Raw genomic sequence first — 21,703 nt, 5'->3', positions numbered from 1 at the left:
GGAAGTTGCACATGGTCTCAGATACACAATCACACAAATGGACCTGGAGCACCTAGACTCTGACGCAAAGTGTCTCTAAATCACTCCACAAAAACACAGGGCCACGCAGGTGCACATCATGGGCTCCCGGCTCCACACCTGATACTACTGACTGCTCAGCCAATTCCTTGGGCCCTGGCTCTCCTGGTGCTTAAGAGTTCTCTCCTGAGGGCCAGGAGGAGGGGCCTCAGGCAGATGGCGAACAGGTGATGGAACGTAGGGGGCTGGGGTGCAGCGTGGTAAGGGCCTGCCTGGGACACCACCATTCCTTCAGCCCTAACCTTCCCCCACTCCCCAAATTTGAATCCCCTCCCAGCCCTGCCACTGCTCAGCCTGGGACTCTGCCTGAGCCTCTTTTGTTTTCTGAGCCCCAGTTTCTGCACCTGTCAACAGGGGATTAGAGTGTCTGTTCTGTCCACTTTCCAGGGCTTTGGAGGATCAGAGACACAAATGAATCTGTAAGCTGTAGCACCACTGACCCCAGATACCCAGACCCAGGTGTGAACCAGGTGGAGCTCTTTTCTCTGTTTCTAAGAAAAGGTGCCCAGGTGAGAATTTCTGGGGAGAGCAGGACGTACAGCCAAGATACTGAATCCAGCCTGTTCCAGGACCCCTGCCCTGCCCTGCCCTGTCCCAGGTGAGCACCGAGGGCTCAACCATGCTAGCTGGGGTCAGAGCAGAGTCTAGAAAGTGAGCAGCTGCTGGATGTAGACCCAGGAAGACTAGTGTTCTGGGAGGGGCACAGTAGCACGCAGTGGTTGCAGTGGGTATGTCCACAGGCAGCCTGCTTATGGAGTTTGCCTTGGCTTTTCTTTTCTCTCCTGAGGGATCTGGGGTTTCAACCGTTCAGATAACTGGTTCCATATGCCTTTGACAGCTCACTCACATTTCCAGCCATGACAGATCTCACTTACCTCTGGGAAATTGTGGGGGATGTGTACCTGGCCCTCTCTAGGAGGGACGTCAGCAGAAACACCAATGTCTATCCTCCCAGCCCCCCAAGCACCTTTTGCAGAGAGAAGGAATCGAGGTCACTGGTTTTATTTGAGTCCAGAGGGGAAGGCCTTGGCCGCCCCCCCGGGCCCCAGGGCCCAGAAGCTGGAGGAGGGAGGGAGAGTGGCAGCACAGAAGAACAAGGCCTCCCCGCCCTCCAGGCAGCCTGCAGAAAGGAGGGGACAGATCCAGAGGAAGCCCAGCTCCCTTTAGGGGCTGACCAGGAAGGGGAAGGAGGAGCTGGACTAGAGCTCTGCCCTTGTGACTGGTGCCTCCTCTGAGCAGGCCCCCCGGTGGCCTCCACACAGCAATGCCTCCAGGGCCCCTTGACCTTGTTGGTGGGCTTCATAGATCTGGTCTTCTCCAAACTCCCCCAGGTAGTGAAAGCATGTCTTGGAGAGCCTAGGGGAGCCCAGGAGGAGCCTCAGACTCTGCCCGGCCCGCAGTGGGGCAGACCAAGGCTCCATCCCACCCCAGTCCTCCAGTCACGACCTCGTGGGCCACGGCGCCCCCATGATGATCACACTGATGGTCGGCTCTGGCCCCTTCCTAAGTCCTGGGCCCATGAGACGCTTCACCTGGTCCACTTCTCCAACTCCGTAGCTGGAGGCAGTGGGAGGAGAGGGAGACAGCATTAGTGGAGCCCATCAGCACATGAAGCTGGGCACACTGGGCATCTGCCGAGTTTCGTGCCCAGATTCTGAGCCTCCTTGCTGAAAAACTAAGAACCAGAAAGGGGAAACTCCGGGCCCAAAGTCACACAGCAACCTTGTCTCCTGGCCACCTTACTCTTCTACTTGCTCCCAGCTCCAGAGCTCAGACTCTGTCCCAGCCAGTCCCCACCCTTGGGCCAGAGCCCTATTGGAGTGTGTGTGGTGTGTGAGTGGGAGAATGAGAAGCCCCACTCATCAGCCTGCCCCTGGAGGAGGGGGGCAGGGGCCAGATTTTCAACTCACCCCTGCCAGGTCTGGGAGCAGCTCTGGTCCAGGACGTCTGTGTATACCGACTCTCTCAGCTTGCCACGGCCCCCGGAGTCCAGGGTGTGAAGCTTGGCCTCTGCCTTTGTCAGATGCTGCCACATCTGGAACAAGGAGGGGTTGAGAACCAGGGCTTCAGAACTGCTCAGCATGAAAGGAGGGGTGATTGGGCTGGGGGCGGGGACAGAAGCCTGTGTCTCTGAGGAAGAACGAGGCAATGGAGCCTTTTGAACAGGAAGCACCTGTGAGGCAGGCTTCACGGCCCTCCCCCAGGTCCAGAAAGCTGGGACCACGCCAGCTGAGGCAAGATCCGCTGCCTTGGGATGGGAGGTGGGTGGGAAACACTGAGGTGGAGAATTAGGCCTGGGCATTGGGGCCCCTCCCCCAGGTAACACCTGCCCATCAGCACACACTATTTGAAACCACAAGAACAAGGAAAGAAAAAAAACCTCCCAGTCTTCAGTGACACGTGTACTCATAGCCCCCATGTGCGTGCGCGTGCACACAGTCACACAGACACACACAAGTACTCAGGCACGCGTGACAGGTTTGTATGTGAACTCAAGACACACACATGCTCATGGACTCATGGGACTGACAAACATGCACACGTGTACACATACACCAATGCTCCCCAGTCATGCTTTGGGAAGGAGTCCAGACTTAAGGGTGGTTCTAGAAAGGGAGGAGTCCGAGAGGACAAGCTAGTGACTCCCTGGTGTCCCAGAGACCGCCTGCTCTTTGTTGGGCAAACAGATAGGTAAACTGAGGCAGGCCGGTGCCGGTGAGGTGAAGATGGCAATATCATGGAAGGCTGAGTCTAGCTCGATGCCTTGGGGGGGGGGGGGCGGGGTTTGGGGATCCAAGGCCAGCGGTGGAATCTGAGGTAGATGAAGGGGTCTGGCTTGGGTGGGGGCCTGGGTAGGGGCAGGAGAACTGCTCACGGGGCGGCGAGGGGGTGGGGGGCTCACCTCGTAGGCCACTGCCCTGCAGGCGTCACAGCGCAGGTGAGCAGGCATGTGTGCTGAGAACTTCTCTTCATCATCCAGCTCAGGGGCGGTGGCTGTGAGCGGGGCCCTGTCCCCAAGGCCCCCTGGGATGGTCCAGGCCCCCAGCAGCAGCAGCAACAGCGGCGACAGCCTCATGGTCTGTGGAGCTGGCTCAGCAAGCAGGGACTGTGGTTGGGGTGCAGGGGTGCAGGTGTGTACGCGCAGTGGGGGTTGCTGCAGAGAGCCTGCCCCAGACCAATGGGAAACCGACACCTCACCCTCCCGTTCTCTCCCTTCCCCCAGGGCCCTGCAGACACCGCTCGCGCACCTCCTCTCGTGGGACCCCGTGGTTCCAGCCAATGAGGCAAGGAGAGGGGCTGGGCCTGGGCGAGGACACATGGGGGCTGATACCTCTCATGTCCTGGGACCTGAGCACATGGCAGGCACTACGCTGAGCCCCTCAGGGAAGGAGGTGGTTTGTTACTGTCATCTTAAATCTACCCCTGAGGACACAAAGGTTCAGAGAAAAGTGACAAATCCAAGGCCACACAGCTAGAAGGGCTATGCTGAGATTGGAACCAAGCCTGGTTGACCCCAAGGTGCACTGGCCACTGAGCCACCAGGAGGAATGAGGCCACAGGCGTGGTTGCCAGCCAAGGCTCCCTCCCTGAGAGGCAAGTTCGCTGAGGCAGGGATGCCACAGTGTATGAAAGACACACATGGTCCCCTCCCCCAGGCCACACCCAGGCATGGAAGGGCACTCTGGGGTGCTAAGGGACCGCAGCAGGAAATCAGACACCTTACACCAGTTGTTCCAGCCATCGTGGCCATGGGGTCAGCAATTTATTGCACACCACGATGCGGTGAGGGGGAGTGGCCCAGGGCCCTCATTGCCATCAGGACCAGCATCTCCAGCCACAGAAAGATGTCCAGGTTATTCTGACTCATAGTTCTCTCAGTCAGCTTCCAGTTCAAGGAAAGGGGGCAGTGACTCCAAGGGATCCAGGCCCCCCGGAGGCCTGGAACTTAAGGAAGGCATTGATCTCCATCCCTGACACTGCTTCTAATGGTAACTGTTCTTCCCCAAACTCATCACATCACATACCAGTCCCACAAGGCCCAGCCACTTCACTCAGAACTCTACACAGACCCCCACGCAGAGCACCTCCCACACCATGCATCTCCCTCTGCTCTCCTCAGAAGCTCCTGGAATCTCAAGGCAATTGGAACACAGGCCCTGGGTCCCGTCCCTTCCTATGCTGTGATGAACCTGAAGAGCCAGCCCCTCCCTAGGCACGTTTGCCACATCTGTTACCAGGGCAGTGGAACCAGATGAGGGCTCCTCACAGGGGCATCCCTTCTTTTGCCAGCCCTAACCCACCCTCCACCCCACCCAGAGAGATCAAGAGTCTCCTCTGGGACAACAGCTCAACCATCCTCCGTGCTTTTAAGTCTTTCCTGACGACACACTCATCTGTCCCCCACCCTCGGTGGGAATGGCTGGAACCTCCACTCCTAACCCCAGGACCAGCCAGTTCAGCTCTGAGGACTTAGACAAGGCAAGTCAGAGGCTGGGGTTGAGGGGACAATGAGGGGCGGTACTCCCAGCTGGAGACTACAGTCACCTCCCCACCTTCCCCACAGCACCCCCACACCAAGTCCCAGGATGACCCTCCATGGCCCCTTCCGTATTACTTCCCTCTCCACCTCCACCACCTGTCCCCGCAGCTCTCTCTCTCAGATGAGACTCACCTAGGGCCTGCACTAGCCACTCTCCCCCGCAGCCTCCCAGGCCGAGGCTCAGATCCTCTTGCAAAGAATAACAGATTTGATAGCCAGTGTCTTTCTCTCCTCATCCCATCAGTGCTCACTAGCCTGCTCCACCTCTGCTGGGCCCACCTTCAGGGAGACACAGACAGCTCACTACCTCTGGGGGCAGCCCTGTCCCCTGCAGTTCCCATTTCCTGCTGCCCCCGAGGAACCCCGTCACCCCCTCAGGTTGGCATCTGGGGCCATGTCCTGGGATTTCTCACGCTACCAACTAAAAATTGTCACTTGCCAGCTGCCTCTACAAGGATGAAATCACTAGCCAGTGCAATCGCTGACCTTCAATACACCCTGAAAGGAGTTCTGGGCAGAGATCAGGAATGAGGCCCTCTGTGCTCTGGGAAACACTGGCAGAAAAGGCCTTTAGATAATCAGATATTTTCAGGAGAAGATTTTATGAGCCCAATTTCTTGCATCTTCTCATAACTAGAAAAGCACTAAAATCATTAATGGACATCTGCTCCTTGTGACTAGCAGCAACCTTCTGCCAAAATGTGTGCTCGATTGCCTGCATCCTCCTTCACCAAACCCACATCTATACTGACTTCCCTCACTTACCTCTTCAGAGCAGTTCCTCAGTGCTGAGAGGCTGTCTCCCAGGCTTATAGTTTTCATTTTGCCCCAAATAAAACCTAACTCACACCTCTCACGTTCTGCATTTTTTTCATCCCACAACACACACACACACAGCCCCCCAACACACCACACTCTGGGAATGCTTGGGAAAGGGGTATACGATTCTGTCGGGGGAGGAAACAGGCAGCCATTTCCTGAGCTCCAGCTCCATCAGCGCTGGGGGTCTCAGATAAGCACTCTGAAGGTAACTTCTGGTCTGAAGACTGCATGAGATGGGTAAAAGAAAGAGGTGATAGAAGGAAAAGAGGGCACAGGACTGGATGCCAGAACTTCCAAGGCCATTAACGGGCCCCAACACCATGGGGATCAGGCCCTGGGGCCTCACACGGGGAACAAGGAGCCCTTGCTCGGCTGGGCGGGACCCAAGCTGGAGGGTGGAGCACAGAGGAGCAGAGGAGGCGCGGGGCTGGGGGTCCCGCTCACTGGCAGGTAGTACATCCCGTCCAGGGGCCCCGCCTCGGAGGCCCAGGGTAGCTGGGGGCCGCTGAAGGCCGGCGGGCCCGGGGATGGTGGCAGTGAGAGGCCAGGGATAGGCCCATAGGCCGGCGGGTAGAGGCCGGGGCTCAGGGCCAGCGGGGTGTAGACGCGGCGGGGTGGCACCGAGGGCGAGGGTGGCAGCAGCACCTCCACGTACTGCCCGCTCTCGGGGTCGAAGAGCAGCCGCAGCCGAGGCTGCCTCGGCGCCTCCACAAAGTAGTAGCGGCCGCTCTCTGGGTCCACCAGGACCTTCCCCGGGTGCGCGGCCCCGGGCGGCCTGCGCGCCCCCTGGGAGGGGCCTTCCGGGGACCGGTCCATGGGAGGCGCCGAGGCGGCGCGGGCCTGGGGCGGGGCCGCTCTGCCAGCGGACGCTTGGGGCTCCCGCGGGAGGGGCGACTGGACCGCAACCGCGGGCTCAGGGGCCATAGGTGGCGTCTCCTGTTTCGATGCTATTCCAGGGCTCGAGCTAGGGTACGCCTGCGGGGAGCTAGGGCGGGGCGGTCTGGGAGGTTGGGTCCCTGCCGGCCCTATCGGCGACTTCTGGGGTGAGGTGCGAGCGTCGCCTAGAGGGCTGGTACGACCCTTGTCGTCGGGGACCAGGCGCTGGGGCTCTGCATCCCTGTTCTTTCCGCCAGGACCGCGCACCACGACTCCCTGGGTTCCCTCCGGCCGGCGGCCTAAGGCCAAGGCACCAGGCAGGCGGATCTCAGTGCGCGCGAAGGGTTTCGCCGTGCTGTTCTCTGCCCTCCGCCGCAGTACCCCGTTGGGCTGCGTAACGTCCCGGGGGACTGTGTCTGTGGTTGGCTCTGGGGTCTCGTAGGGGTGTGACACGACCGGCAGAAAGTCCTTGAGAAAAACGGAAGTGTAGTGAGCTGGGGCGTGGGCCCCCAGCGCCTGAAGCTCTTGTGTCTTGGATGCGCCGCCTTCCTCCCCGCGGGGTTCCGCAGGAGGCACAGGGAGCCCTGAGCCTGGGGTGCTTGCCGGGAAGCTTGGCGCGTATGTGGTCTTCACCATCTTGCGCACGTCGCGGGGCCGCGGAATGGCCACGCGCGGGCGTCCCGAGGCCGCTTCTCCAGAGCCCAAGGCTTCCGGGCGCGCATCGGCATCCAGGGTGCCCACGAGGCGACTGAGGGGCAGCTGGGGTGCAGCCACCGCTGGCGACAGCTGGCTGCCTGGGAAGGCAAGATCCGGCATCTCCCGCGTGGACGGACTCTGCGCCTCTGTTAGCTCTGGAGTCCCGGGTGCAGATGGCGTGGGTGGCACCAGTTCCTCCTGGGCTACGCCATTCATAGCTTCCCGCGTAGAAACTACCGCTGAGCTCTGCACTGTGGAGTCCCACGTCTCTTGGGGCAATGGGCTCCACGTCCCAGTAGGACGATCTGGAGTCTCCCATGAGGACAAGTTTGGCGGGGACGGGCTCCTACTCCCCTCAACTATATCCCCACCTGCCGGATGCGGAACCTCCCACGAGGAAGGAGCTTCGGGGGATGGGCTTCTTGCACTGGCAACACCCCGATTCCACTGGGAAAGGGTCGGAGGGGAAGGGCTCTTCCTGCTGACAGTTTCCGTGACAGCAGCATCCTGATTTCCCCATGCGGAGGATGCCTCGGGGAGCGACGGGCCACTCACCTTCCGGATAGCCCTATTCCACGGGGACAGGTTCTGGGGCGAGGGGCAGCGAGGACCCCGCACGGTCCCATTTGGGGCTTGCCACAGCGGGGATGGGCTCCTCGGTCTCACGGGCTTACTCGAAACCTCCCGGGGGGCCCTAGACTGGGAAGACGGACTCTGTGCCCTCAGGACGGTTCGATCCGGAGTCTCTTGCGGGAACCGAGTCTTGGGTTCCTGGTGGTGCGCCTCCTGGATCTTCTCCCCAGACTGCAGGAAGATGCTGGAACTAACTGGACCCAGAGCCTCGGTCCCGGGCGCGGGCTTGTCGCGCCGGATTGCGCGCTCACGGAGGCTAGGCCACGGTCGTGGGGCCCTGGCGGGGGCTGAACTATAATGCACACGAGGTGGCCGAGACCTGGCCTCCTTCAGAGCCACTCGAGTACTGCGGGGCGTTTCCGGGGCCGCAGGCTCTGGCGGTACCGTGGGTCCGAAGGTGGCGCTGCTTGGGGCAGGGGTCGCGGGGCTCAGTTTTCTGGCCAGCGCCGTCTGCACGAGGTCCGCGGCAGCCTGCAGGCGGCCCAGAGACTCGTCCAGGGAGCCGGTGCGCAGGAACAGTCGCGGGGGCGGCGCGCTGGCCTCCCGCGGGGGACTCCGGGGCCGGGGGCGCAGCTCGATCTGACGTTTGGGCACCGTCCGGGTCCTGGCAGGCGCGGCACGCTCCTCCAGCGCCACCTCCACACACTCGAACTGCGCTGGGGTGGCAGGACTCGGCCCGCGGGGTCGCAGCTGCAGGTAGGTGGCCCAGCGGGAGCCACCGTCGGGGCCCTGGGGCTGCGGTTCGGCAGAGATGGGAGACGCGGAGCCGGGCGGAGAGAGGCTGCGGAAGGCCTGCGTCGTGAGCTGTTGCACCTCACTATCCTCTGCGTCAGAACGGCTGAACAGGGGCCCGGCGCCGAAGATGACTTCCATCTCCCCCGACGGCAGCATGCGCAGCTGGGGCTGAGGTGGCCGCGGGCCCGAGGCCGGGCCTCGCGGGAAACCCGAGCCGGGCCCGAGCTGCTGGCGGCTATTCTGGGCACTGACGGACAGGCGAGGCTGCGCGCCCTCCCCCAGCACAGGGGCCACCGTGGGCCAATTCGCCCTGCCCTCCGCGTCCGGCCCAACGTCCGGGGGCTGTGGAGAACCCGGAGCCGTGTGGTAGGAGCCTGACGAACTGGAGGAGTCCTGGCGCCGCGCGGGGGCCGCGGGCAGCCGCCCTGGGACCCCGGGCAGGGTTGGTGGGGCGAACGCGGTCAGCATGCTGAGGCCGGACGCCGCGCACTCTCTCCCTCGCGTTCGCCTCTGCTGGTGCCGCGGATGCCAGCACTGTCCCCGCCCCGCCCGCGGGTGCCGTGGGGTCACCGCGCCTTAAAGCGGCCGCGTCCGCTCCCGAGACGTCGGCGTAGGCAGCCGGAGAGACCTGGGCCCTGGGTCCTATCCTCCCAGACCCCTTCTCCGGCGCGGCCAGAGAGCCTGGGGTGGCATTCCAGGCTTTGGTGAGGGGAGGGCAGGCATCCAACTTGTACGCAGGAGCTAGGCCCAGCTCCACTCATCCATCACAGGTGACGGAACGGAGGCTAAGCAGGGACCTGCCTGAGATCAAGCACTACGGCATGTGGATCAGAGTGTGAGCCAGGAGACCAGACAACTAAGGTCTTGCTAACAATTTCATCTTTATGTCAGCCCCCCGCGTCTTCCCATCACTGCAGTGCACCCCTCCTCCCTGGCCCTCCCATAGTCTGTCGCTAGAGCTCATAAGGGTGCATCCCCCCTCACCTTTGATAGAGGAGCATGGCTTGGAGGGCTCCCCCCGACTCCAAAAGTTGTAGTGGGGCCTCAAAAAACTGCTGTCCCTGGCTGGACCCACTGCCCTTAGTGGAAACCTAGGCTGGAGGGGACAGTTCTAGCTTTTCAGGCTTCCAGAACAAGTCCCGGATGCTGATGTGGCATCTCTTAGGAACCTCTGGGGTAGCTGTGGTCCCTTCTCTAAAGCCCCTCTGAGGCAAGAATAGCTCTGTGCTCCCCCATACACTCACAAGGCCCTCATCCAGCCCCTGCCACCTTAGGACTTGCCCTGGGGACAAGTGCTGATGGGGAAGCAGCCACCACCTGTCACTCTCCTGGGACAATGACAATGGGCACCACTTGCCCTTAAACTTCTGGCTTCAAGGTCCTGCTATGACTCAGGCCCCAGCTGGCCCTGGAGCAAGAGCACTGGCCCCTCCTACGCATTAATTCTCACACTGAGCCAGGAAAGGCTAGACTTGACAAATCTGACTCAGCCTCCCCTGAGTGGGACCCCTGCCTGGTGTGTCCCCTTTATCACCTACGGCACATTAGTGATGGCTTCTGAGAGGATCCAACCTGTCCATCACATCCAGCCCTGCGTATGCAACTTGAGCATGTCATAGCCCCTTCACACACTGTTACCCCACCTTAAAAAGACATAGCAGAAGAAAAACACACACAACACAGCATTGCCCTTTTTCCTTCCTCCATTTGTGCAGACTAATAAGCTTCTAAGTTTGGGAGAAGTGTAAGAAGGTGCAAATGTGATTCACAGGTACAGCGTTATTGTTATGTGATGGAAACTGATTTCCCAAATTCACTGTGGTCCTGGAACCCACCATCTTTGAGCTCTCCAGTCGGGGCTTCTCATAGACACATACACAACACATACACAGATAGCCCTTCAAGTTGGGAGAGTTAAATTTACCAGGGCACTGGGGTAACCAGGGTTGTTTATATAGGAAGGAATTTAATACCAAGAGTAAGAAGGGACAGTGCCTACTAGACAACCAAGTAGTCCTTCCCTAGGCTACAACCCCATACCCCCATGGGCCCCCACTACTACCCAAAGGAGGGAGGGAGGGGAGTAGCAGGGGCTGGAGACTCGAGGAGCATCCATTCTGAACACAGCAGTGGCCTGGCAGGTGGTGGTCCAAAAGGCAGGCAGGGAAGAAGGAAAGAGTGTCTTTTGCCTTTCGCCCTACCTCTTCCCTGGGGTCCAGGCCACTGTGAGGCCTGAGGGAGGTACCCACAGGGATCGGAAGGGTCAGGATGGGGACCACCACAGCAGAGAAGGCAGAGGTTGGGCATTACAGCCACATAACAGGAAGGAGACGCCCATTTTATTTTTCCCTGGAACACTGGCGGCTCCAGGTCTGACGCATCCCCGAGGCTTTCTTATGCTTCTGGTCCAGCACCTGGGCCATGTAGTTCTCCTGCTGCTTCTGGATCCAAAAGTCAGACATGTGATTCCTGCAACGGAGCCGGCTGGGCATGGGCTGGGGACAGCCCAAGGGTAGGGACCAGAGGTCTGGCTCCCCACTTCCATCAACAATCCCCAGCCTGGCCCGGACCCCTCACCTGAAGATCTCTTTCTGCTGGCTGATAACTTGCTGCAACTCCTTAATCTCATTCTCTTTGCCATTAAGTATATCTTCTTGCTTTATAACGTGAGACTCAATTTCTGTGGGGAGAGAGGCAGGGAGGAGGAGTGGTTCCCATCCCATGAGCTCCTTCCTGAAATAAGGCATTCCCTCAGGGGTCTCTTCAGAACTTGGCTCCCCCAGCGCAGAGGTTGTCCAACAGTAGTTGCTAATACCTTCGTAAGAATGAGTTTATTATAGAGTCATGATGGGGTGGGAGTGGAGGGCACAACATCTTGATGAATGTGTCAGTGACTTTACAGCTCTATTCTGGACCAGGTAGCTCACATGAGGGCAGGCAAGGGCCCTTGGAGAGAGATGGTCAGCCCTGCCCAAAAGCAGGAGGATGAATGGCAACTGCCCTCAACTCCTGCAGCTCTTTACAGATATCACCTCCTTGGTGAGACCCTTCCTAGTCTAAAATCACAACCCTTCCCAATACTTCCTATCCCCTTTTCCTGCTTTATTTTCCTTCTTAGCACTTATATCTCACAGACCATACATTTTGCTCATTTGTCTTTTCCTCTACTAGGATATAAGGTCCACAAGGACAAGGATTTTTTGTTTTATTCACGGCTTTAACCCTAAGGCCTAAAATAGTACCTGGCACGTACTAGATGTACAATACTTTTACTTGTGGAATGAACAGGATGTCCCCTGGGCCTTTAGGTCTTAGAAACATCACCTAGTTCAGTCATTTCAATCCAACCAGACCTACTGAGGACCAGCTGGATGCCCAGCCCTGTGTTAGGGCCTCAGGGGAGAAGACAGGATCCCTATTCCACAGGGCGGGTGGGGAGGACCCAGGGAGACAGTGGTGGCAAAGATTAAGTGCTCATTAGAAGCAAGTTTTGTGTCTTGGGTTAAAATCCAGTAAGGCTGTAGGGATCTCGGGTTGCTTCATTTACATAATGTCCCTCAGGGAGTCCTGGAAAATTCTGATCCTCAAAGGAAGAAAATCCTACTGCTTTTAAAGGCTGGACAAAGATTAACTAGAACATAAGCTCTGAAAATGCAGATATACTGAAGCAGTGAAGGTTTCAAAAGAGAAGATCTGATTAAAAAGTTAAGGCACACGTTACAGAGAGACATGGGTGAAGGAAAAGAATGAAAACATGGGCTCACTGGGCCACAGGACCAGGACTATTGAACCTCCTTCCCCAGGTCATCCAGTGAATCCAAACTGATTGTTTGTGAAGTTCTTATGGGAAAAAAGTAACATAGGGCTTCCCTGGTGGTGCAGTGGTTGCGAGTCTGCCTGCCGGTGCGGGGGACGCGGGTTCGTGCCCCGGCCCGGGACGCAAAAAAAAAGTATCATAAATGTGTTTGATTCTTTTAAAATAAATGAGAGCTAAATTTAGAATAAACAGCACCCAATGAGAGAATGGTTAGAAAAGCCTTTTGAGAATAAGGAACTATGTAAGAGTAAAACTGGAACCATGCAAAGGGAGGTAGGGGGGGTGGGAGACAGGCCAGGGGGTAGCTCAGGTCACCAGATCTCCTCATGTGAGGGCTTATGCCCTACTGGAGGAGTTCAGGACTTCCTTGGGGGAGGCAGCCAGGCTCCTCCCCGTGACTCACACACCTTCCACAAGCAGTCGCAGAGCCCTGAGGCCCTGGCTGATCTCTAGGAAATGTCCTAGAGGAAGGGCCTCTAGCAGCACCAGGAAAGAACCCTAGGTTCCTTTTAGGGAAGTGGGGGGATGTCCAGGGAAAGGGGAAGGACTAGGAGACCAACATCCTTGGGTATGGAGGCACTGACTGCCTGTTGGGCTCCAGGAGGTCCTAACAGGAGCTCTTTTTTTAAATTTATTTATTTTATTTATTTTATTTTTGGCTGCATTGGGTCTTCGTCACTGCGCGCGGGCTTTTCTCTAGTTGCGGTGCGCGGGCTTCTCATTGCGGTGGCTTCTCATTGCGAAGCATGGGCTCTAGGCACGCGGGCTCAGTAGTTGTGGCTTGTGGGCTCTAGAGCGCGGGCTCAGTAGCTGTGGCGCACAGGCTTAGTTGCTCTGCGGCATGTGGGATCTTCCCGGACCAGGACTCGAACCTGTGTCCTCTGCATTGGCAGGCGGATTCTTAACCACTGCACCACCAGGGAAGCCCTAACAGGAGCTCTTGATCAAACAACCATGAGGCTTGTTAGTCCACTTGGCCAGATTAAGATGGCAGCCTGCTGGCATCTTTCCAGTGACAGTACTCACCAGGGGAGAGAGAAGGCTGCATTGGTGGGTAGGGGGTGCCCAAGGCTCCAGGTGGGGGCCCATCAGGAGAGACACTGAACCTCTTTTGGGCTTGAATTCTGGCCTACTCGAAATGAATGCTGCAGTGAATGAAGGAAATGTTGTATATGGAATTCACGTCTACTTCTTTTTTTTTTTTTTTTGCGGTACGCGGGCCTCTCACTGTTGTGGCGTCTCCTGTTGTGGAGCACAGGCTCCGGATGCGCAGGCTCAGCGGCCATGGCTCACGGGCCCAGCCCCTCCACGGCATGTGGGATCTTCCCAGACCGGGGCATGAACCTGTGTCGCCTGCATCGGCAGGCGGACTCTCAACCACTGCACCACCAGGGAAGCCCCACATCTACTTCTTAAACTAGGTAAGGGGAGTTTAGCATTCTGGGAAAATGAAAGGGGGTCCTAAGGTCTCAGGACACTGGGTAGCTCACTGAAAGTGCCCCACAACTCAGAGCACCAACTGAGTCAACAGGTGGCCACAGGCATCTGCATAGAGCAGAGTTGAAACCTAATGGCCCACAGACATATTTTCCTTGTCCCATACAATATTTTAAAAATTTCTAAATCAGTTGCCAACCCTAAAAAGTCAGAAAAGCTTCCATTAAAATGTGGTCTCCAGTTTCTTTTTTAAAGATCTGACAGTACTGGGCCCCTATTCCTACGGCAGAGGTTCTAGGCCCTTGAGAGGGGGCATGGTTCTCCACATTACCACAGTCCCCACTCCTCCTAGTGGGTCCCCAACACTGAAACTAAGGGTCAGATTCCACACAGCACTGTGATTGCCCCGTTGTTCCTCTGGTAACAGAGTTATAAGTCAAGTACACTATTTCTAATAGTCACCAAAAGTGGGAAAACAAAAAGGTAGGCTAAGAAGGTCATATGTTTCAAGAAAAATGGGAGCGAGCCCATTCCTTTATGGCCATGAAGAATACTGTACACCAACTACTTCCCTCATTTCCGTGGCCTGCCTGGTCCCTGAAGGCCTTTGCGAAGGTGTGGCCCACCTGGGCTTGCCTTTATCCTCAGCCAGGGGCAGAAGTTGGGGTGAAACCCTGCTCTGAACACCGGCACTGGGCTGTGAGGGAAGAGCCCACGTACGTAAGCATGGGAGGGAGCGTGGGCCTCCCGCCTACCATTGCACTTGGTGATTAGCTGGTCCTTCTTGCTGGACTCCTGCAGGGCTCTGCTCTTGACACTGGAGAGCCTGAGTGGAGAAGATAAGAAAGGGTGGGAAGGCTGATGGGCAGATGGGACCCCCAACCGTTCCCCCACTACCAAGGCCCACTCACGCCTTTTCAAAGGCCAGCTTCTCTTTCTCCAGCTGTTTAGACAGCACCTCTACATCTCCGAGGGCAAACTGCAACTTCTCCTCTTCCTTGGCCAGGAGAACCTTGGTCTTGGCATGGGCAGCTTTCTCTTCCTGCAGGGGCAGCAGCAGTGACCTCATTATCCCAAGCCACTTTGGGTCTCCTAGGCTCCCTTAACCAGCCCCCTTTCTCAGAATGGCACATAGAATCCAGGGTACAGGAAGATTCTGTCCTTACTATTGGGGCTGGAGGCTCTCAGAGGCTAATACTCAATGACTCTACCCAATCACAGGGATCCTGGGAAATGGGGGAAGCTTAGAAGCTGACAGAGGCCATCACTTACCACCAGCTTTTTCTCCACTGCCTGGAACTCTTCTTTACTGACAAAATTTTCATCCTGGAGAACCATCTGCAACAGAGGCTGGCTCAGGGAGGGGCTGGGGTGGTAGGGGTTTCTCTCGGGACCAGGACTGAGAATAGATAATGGGATGCCCAGGGCACCTAGGATGACACTGGGGCCCAGGAAAGGGAGAGTTCATTCCACAAGATTCACTGATGCTCAGCTCTATGTCCTGCCCTCAAGTAGCAAGAAGTCTCATGGAGAAGACAGTCCATGGCCACCACTTCTAACATGGTGTGTGCTATGATGGAGGTTCCCAGAGGAGGCCCCTGACCCGGCCTGGGGAAGGGTCAGAACAGCTTGAAGGGAAGGGGATGTCAACCTGATATCTGACTGCTAAATAGGGGTGGGCCAGAAGAAGAGGATGGAAAAGAAAAGTGTTCCAGACGGTGAGAACACACATGCAAAGGCCAGCTGCCAACAGAAAGACCTGGGTACCTAAAGGTATGCAGGTAATTCAGTGTCCAGAGCTGCATACTACCGTTAAAGAAATAGATGTGAAGTCAGTTTTGTGTGTCCCCACCTTCTTACCCAGATAAAAAACAAAACAGAAAAACCATGAACTCCAGTTGGCCAGCGTTTTACCATGCCTGTCCATGTAATCTGTGGCTCCAATGCTTTGCACACATGAACGGGGGTTTGACCAAAAAAGCAAAAGCAAAGGGACATAAAGGGATTGGAAGCCTTTAAGTCAACATGTGAAGAGCCAATTCTGTGCTTACTGCACTCATCATGGGGAGGGGATTCCATAATAGGAAGGATGTTATAGTTACTCTGCACACAAGGGCCTTGGCAAGTCAGTGAAGTCATCTTCAATTAGAAATGAGGAAATTGGGAATTCCCTGGCGGTCCAGTGGTTAGGACTCCAGCTTTCACTGCGAGAGGCCGGGGTTGGATCCCTGGTCAGGGAACTAAGATCCCTCAAGCCATGTGGCGAGGCCAAAAAAAAAAAAAAAAGAAATGGGGAAACTAAAGCTCAGCGAATAGATGGGCATATCTATCAGGCCCTGCACAACCAGTCAAAGAGAGTAGGAAACAACTTGGCGTTGACTAAAATTCCCCGGTAAATATTCACGAGACACTGCCCCCTTTTGGCTCCACCTCTACCAGCCGGAACACATCTGGGCCCCGCCTCCTCGTGATGACGCCATTGGCAATGTGCTCTCGGCCCGCCCCTGGCATCGGGACAGCGTCTGGCCCCGCCCCCACCACTTAGGCGTCCAGTCCGGCATCCCCCAGCTCTTCTGGTTGCGTACCACGTTCCTCAGCTGGTGGATCAGTTCCTCCTGAGCCTCAATCACGTCCCGCAGTTGATCGAAGGCGAGACACACTGATCCTGAACCCCCCTGCGACCACCCGACGGGCGTCCCCATCTTTCGCCCCCACCAGCTCGTTGGAAATGGCTGCCGCGGCTTGCCTCCCCGCTGACGCCTACCAATGAAAATGAGACGCCACAAAGCACCCCGGCAACCAGGGGCGGGGACTTCCTTTGTTAGCAGGGATGGGGCCCGCCTCTTAAAGGAGCCGCTCTCTTAGAGGAGCCGCCTGGGTAAGAGAACCTCCAACACCGTTAGTAATTTAAGTTTATAGGGAATTTGCACATCTATTATATGATATGTTTCTCACGCAGTCCTGAGGAGCGGGCAGGCAACACTCAGACACCAGCCCTCACCCTTCTCCCAGGGCCCAAGACCCTGAAGCAAGGGTCAGCTGAGACAACCCCTGCATATTTAGCTTCACATGTCTCTTTATTCCACTCTAATCTCTAAATTTCCCCCATAGTATGAGACTCCAGCCTCCTGTGATCTTTATTCCTCCTAGGAACACACTTAGTACTTAGGGGGCCTGAGCCTAAGCAATGAAGGGAAGCTCAAGAATAGAAAAGGAGAGTGGCTTCACCCAAGATAAGAGTCCTCACATACTGGTACCAGGCTCTGGACAGCCTGAAGAGCCTGAAGATATTAGAACTGAAGTCAGGCATGAAGGAGACTTGTAAAATGGAGGCAGGGAAGGATAAGGTGATCACACATCCCCACCAATCCTCATTGAGGGCTTTTTTTTTTTTTTTTCCTGTACGCGGGCCTCTCACTGCTGCGGCCTCTCCCGTTGCGGAGCACAGGCTCCGGACGCGCAGACTCCGCGGCCATGGCCCACGGGCCCACGGGCCCAGCCGCTCCGCGGCATGTGGGATCCTTCTGGACCGGGGCACGAACCCGGGTCCCCTGCATCGGCAGGCGGACTCTCAACCACTGCGCCACCAGGGAAGCCCTGAGGGCTTGTTTTGAAACCCAAATAAGATTACGCTCAGGCTATTAGATATTAGCTATTACCAGAGCTAATATTTATCGAGTATTCACTATTTCATGACACCATTATGCCTTATTAGTGTTATTTCATGTGATCCTCACAATAACCTTGTGAAGTAGGTTCTAATGTCCACATTTTACAGATGAGAAAATGCAGGTTCTATGAGAATGAATAACCCAATAAGCCAAGGTCACCCAAGCTAGTGAGCCTTGGAACAGGGTTTTGACAGAGGCAGTCTGATTCCAGAGTCCATGTTCTTAACCGTGATGCTGTGATGCATTTTGGTTGAACATAATGGATTCTGAAGTTATGGAATTTGAAACCCGCAAGTAGGAAATGACTAAAATAAGAAGGAGTTTGGAAAAAATGTTGTCGATGACCACAAAGGGAAGTTGAAATTTCAGGTAAGCCACTTAGGCTGCTCTCCTTAGCTGCTTAGGTGCCTCTTTTTGGCTGGATGTTGTGACCTAACAAACATGGCCATTCCTGTGGCTCTCCCAATGGTAGCCCTTGTTTTATCTTTCCTTTTTTATTGTGTCTGTTCTCATGTCCTTGAGGGCAAGGCCACCTCTGTTGATCAGTTTTTAAGGGCCTAGAGCTGTAGAGTCCAACAGAATTTCTCTGATGGAAATGTTCTGCACCGTCCAGTACCAGCAGCCAGTAGCCTCCTGTGGCTCAGCAGTACTTGAAATGTAGCTCAGGTGACTGAGGAATTGCTTTTTAAATTTTTTAAAATTCCAATTAAAATTTAAATTTAAATAGCCAGGGACTTCCCTGGTGGTGCAAAGGTTAAGAATCCACCTGCCAATGCAGGGGACACGGGTTCGAACACTGGTCCGGGAAGATCCCACATGCACGGAGCAACTAAGCCCGTGCACCACAACTACTGAGCCTGGGCTCTAGAGCCCGTGAGCCACAATGGCTCACGTGCTGCAACTACTGAAGCCTGTGTGCCTAGAGCCCATGCTCCTCAAGGAAGAGTAGCCCCCGCTCACTGCAACTAGAGAAAGCCCAGGCACACCAATAAAGACCAAACGCAGTCAAAAGTAAATAAATAAATAAATAATAAATAAATTTAAATAGTCATATTTGGCTAGTGGCTACTGTATTGGGTATCATGGGACTATAGGGTGCTCTGTGGTTTATGTGCCTCAGGACAGAGACCTCTAGGAACTTTGTCTTTCAAATGTGAATGCTCCTTTGAATTACCCTGGACAAAGCTGCACATTGCTCTGGGGCAGCGATCACTGAATCTCCCCATGGACTCTGTCCCCTCTCTAGGGTCTTTTAGGAGGTGCTGCTTGATGTTCCCTTGCCACTCAACATTCACCTCCGCCAGCTGCCCTCCACATTTAGGGCAAAACCCTAAAAGGCTCCAGCAGCCAGTTCCTGAGGATGGGAAGTTATGAGCAAAGAGAGAACCCTGGATCCAGGTCCGCACCCTGCATACTAACATGGACATGAGGGACGGTCACCCTGGTTGGGGATTGCCACGGACTCCCACTCTATGTCAACAAAAACTACAGGTTCTTAGACAGCTGGGGCTCAGCAAAGCTCAGAATAACATGACATCACAGATAGCTTTGTGATCCTGCCCTGGGAAGTGCTGCCTTTCTGCACAGGCTTGTCATACTGGTTGATGTTCTGGTTATCTACTGCTGTATTAACAAATCACCCAAAATTTACAGCTTAAGAAAATCACTTTGCTCAGGAATCTTCACTTTGGGCAGGGTTCAATAGTGAAAGCTTATTTCTGCTCTATGCCTGGGATGGTTAGTGGGGTGGGGGGTGAGGGTATGAGAAGTTCCACTTCCAGGACGGCTCACTCGCATAACTGGCAAGTTGGTGCTGTCAGCTGGGAGCTCATCTAAGACTCAGGACCAAGGTTCTTGGTTCCTCACCATGCGCCACTTGGGCTTTCTCATAGCATGGTGATTGGGTTTAAAAGAAAGCATCCAAAGTGATGAAACAGAGGGAATACCCTAGTGGTCCAGTGGTTAGGACTCTGTGCTTCCACTGCCGGGGGCCCAGGTTCCAAAAACAAAAACAAAAACAAAACACAAAGTGACAAAATGAGAGATGCCAGTTTTCTTAAGGCCTGGGCCTAAAAACTGGCATAGTGTCATTTCTGCCCAACCCTATTCGTCAAGGAACCACAGAGTCCGTATTCAAGCAGTGGGGACATGTCCTACCATTTTTTTTTTTTCCTTTGCGGCACATGGGCCTCTCACCTCCGTGGCCTCTTCCCCCGCGGAGCACAGGCTCCGGACCCGCAGGCCCAGCGGCCATGGCCCATGGACCCAGCCGCTCTGCGGCACGCAGGAGCCTCCCGGACCGGGGCACGAACTGCGTCCCCTGCACCGGCAGGCGGACTCCCAACCACTGCACCACCAGGGAAGCCCCATCCTACCTTTTGATAGGAGTAGTTTCAAAGAATTTGAGCTGTACTTCCAGAGGAACTCCTGACAGGTGACATGTCGTTTCCTTCAAGGTTCAGTTCAGATAATACCAGACTGGAACTTAGTCTAATGGGGGTGACAGATAATAATCAAATAAACACCCAAATAAATCCCAGTTTAAGTCACTATTCAAGTAAATAGCATTATAGCTATGAGAGGTACAAGAAAGAGAGGAATGAGAATAATTTAAAAGGAGATTTAGCCCAGCCTGGGGTGTCAGGTGTGAGGAAGAGATGTTTGAGCTGAATGAAACCTATTAAGGTAACCAGGAGGCACTTTGCAAAGGGGGCAGGGGCAAGTGAATGGGAAAGGCTTCCAGAAAGAGTGAATAGTATATACAAAGTCCCTCGGGCAAAAGAGTTGGCATAGTGTAGTAACTAAAAGGCTAGTATGGCAGAAAAGAAAAAGTTGTACAGGACAAGCAGGGGTAGCGGCCAGAAACTTGGTAGAGCCTTGTTAAGTATTAGGCCATACTGAAGACTTTGCTGATTTTTATTACAGGGGCAAAAGAAAGGTACTGAAGTATTTTAAACAAGAGGGTGATATGCTATAATTTATGCTTTGAAAAGATCTCTCTGGTTGAAGCAAGGTGTACAGATTGGAGATGGCCCTAAGTAAATGCACAGACTACTTAGGCAGCTACTGCAGTGGTTTCTGTCAGAGAAAGTGGATGGTATTTGGGAGTCAGATGGTATCAGAGGAGATGAAGAGAGAAGATGGATTTAGGATGTTCTGGAGGTAGAATTTATAGGACTTAATGATGGAGGGGATATGGGAAAAAGGGAGCCGAGGTGTTTGGTTATCTACTGCTGCAGACTACCACAAAATGTAATGGCTTAAAACAGTAGCCAGGGGACTTCCCTGGTGGTCCAGTGGTTAAGACTGCGCTTCCAATGCAGGGGCCGCGGGTTCAATCCCTGGTCGGGGAACTAAGATCCCACATACCGCTCGGCGTGGCCAAAAAAAAAAAAAGAAACAAACATGAGCCAGTGTATTATTTGCTCATGGTTCTGCAGTTTGAACCAGGCTTGGCAGGGCAGCTCATTTCTGCTGTGATCATCAGCGTGGGTGGCAACCAGTTTGGCTCAGATTGTGTCTGGGTTCAGTTCTTGCTGCCAGCTCAGTTGTTTGGTTCTCCTCTGCATGGCTTCTCCATGTGGTTAGCTTGGTGGTCTCAGGGTGGTGGGACTTAAATGGAAGCTGGTTTCCCCTAAGTGCAAAAATGCAAGCTGCTGGTTTTGCCACATTCTATTGATTAAAGATCAAGGCCAGCCCGGGTCAGAAAGGGGACTACACAAGGTCATGAATATTAGGTGTGGTCCACTGTAGGACACCAAGTTAAGTCTACCACACAAAGTCTCCTGGGCTTCTGACTTCATATTTGGATGGATGGTGGTGCTATTTGTGGAAATGGGAGCACTCCAATGGTGTTGCTTCTATCCCCATTTAAAAAAAAATCACTGCACTCTGTATGAAGGATGATTACATTTCAAATCTCTTTTCCTCAGAAATGCTTTCACTGATCCTCCATCCTGGATTAAATCCCATTGTTATAGATTCCCAAGCTTCCTTTGGTCTCCCCTTTGACATTCATCCCACTGGGGAGCATTGTCTAATTGGCTCCCCCATTAGATGTGAACTCCAGGAGCCATGGTACTGGGTCTCACTTGTTTCCTGACCCCCATCCCAAAAGTTCAGCCCACCTGGTACATAGTAAGTTCTCCATCTTTGCTGAATTGAATATCACCTTAATATTTCTTCACATGAAATGTATTATTATTACATTAACAATGTCCTGTATTCCTAAACCAAGACTACCCTAACTGAGGACCGTTAGGAACAAAGCCAGCAAGGAACTGGGATAACACCTGATGTTCAGATGCTAAGTAGATTTGATGTGTACATTGGCTGTAATATGCTGCAGCTGCTGACATCTGATGGAAAACAAATATTGAATTGGTGATGCCACCAATG

At 54.8% G+C, this 21,703-nt stretch overlaps 3 protein-coding genes across 4 annotated transcripts; all 3 read right to left on the bottom strand.

Moving 5' to 3' along the window:
- Positions 1-1,064: 1,064 nt before the first annotated feature.
- MZB1 (marginal zone B and B1 cell specific protein) lies at positions 1,065-3,530 on the bottom strand. The gene is made up of 4 exons (XM_004280303.3): positions 2,981-3,530; positions 1,989-2,113; positions 1,525-1,635; positions 1,065-1,434 (listed from the first exon to the last, which is right to left on the bottom strand). The coding sequence occupies exons 1-4, from the start codon at positions 3,395-3,397 to the stop codon at positions 1,278-1,280; spliced, it is 810 nt and encodes a 269-aa protein (XP_004280351.2). The 5' UTR covers positions 3,398-3,530; the 3' UTR covers positions 1,065-1,277.
- A 1,889-nt stretch (positions 3,531-5,419) lies between these two features.
- PROB1 (proline rich basic protein 1) lies at positions 5,420-10,141 on the bottom strand. The gene has a single exon (XM_004280302.3). The coding sequence runs from the start codon at positions 8,846-8,848 to the stop codon at positions 5,783-5,785; it is 3,066 nt and encodes a 1,021-aa protein (XP_004280350.1). The 5' UTR covers positions 8,849-10,141; the 3' UTR covers positions 5,420-5,782.
- A 138-nt stretch (positions 10,142-10,279) lies between these two features.
- SPATA24 (spermatogenesis associated 24) lies at positions 10,280-16,377 on the bottom strand. 2 transcript variants are annotated; one of them, XM_004280301.4, is made up of 6 exons: positions 16,220-16,377; positions 14,907-14,972; positions 14,546-14,676; positions 14,390-14,460; positions 10,958-11,060; positions 10,280-10,849 (listed from the first exon to the last, which is right to left on the bottom strand). In XM_004280301.4, the coding sequence occupies exons 1-6, from the start codon at positions 16,334-16,336 to the stop codon at positions 10,720-10,722; spliced, it is 618 nt and encodes a 205-aa protein (XP_004280349.1). In that variant the 5' UTR covers positions 16,337-16,377; the 3' UTR covers positions 10,280-10,719. The 2 variants fall into 2 exon arrangements, with proteins under 2 accessions (XP_004280349.1, XP_033262561.1); XM_033406670.2 differs by having other exon boundaries at positions 10,280-10,821.
- Between the last annotated feature and the right edge of the window lie 5,326 nt (positions 16,378-21,703).

This window comes from Orcinus orca, chromosome 3, assembly GCF_937001465.1.
Source record: "Orcinus orca chromosome 3, mOrcOrc1.1, whole genome shotgun sequence".
In the NCBI taxonomy this organism is placed as follows: Eukaryota; Metazoa; Chordata; class Mammalia; order Artiodactyla; family Delphinidae; genus Orcinus; species Orcinus orca.
The sequence above is the reverse complement of the archived record's forward strand: the minus strand, read 5'-3'. Positions and strand labels throughout refer to the sequence as shown.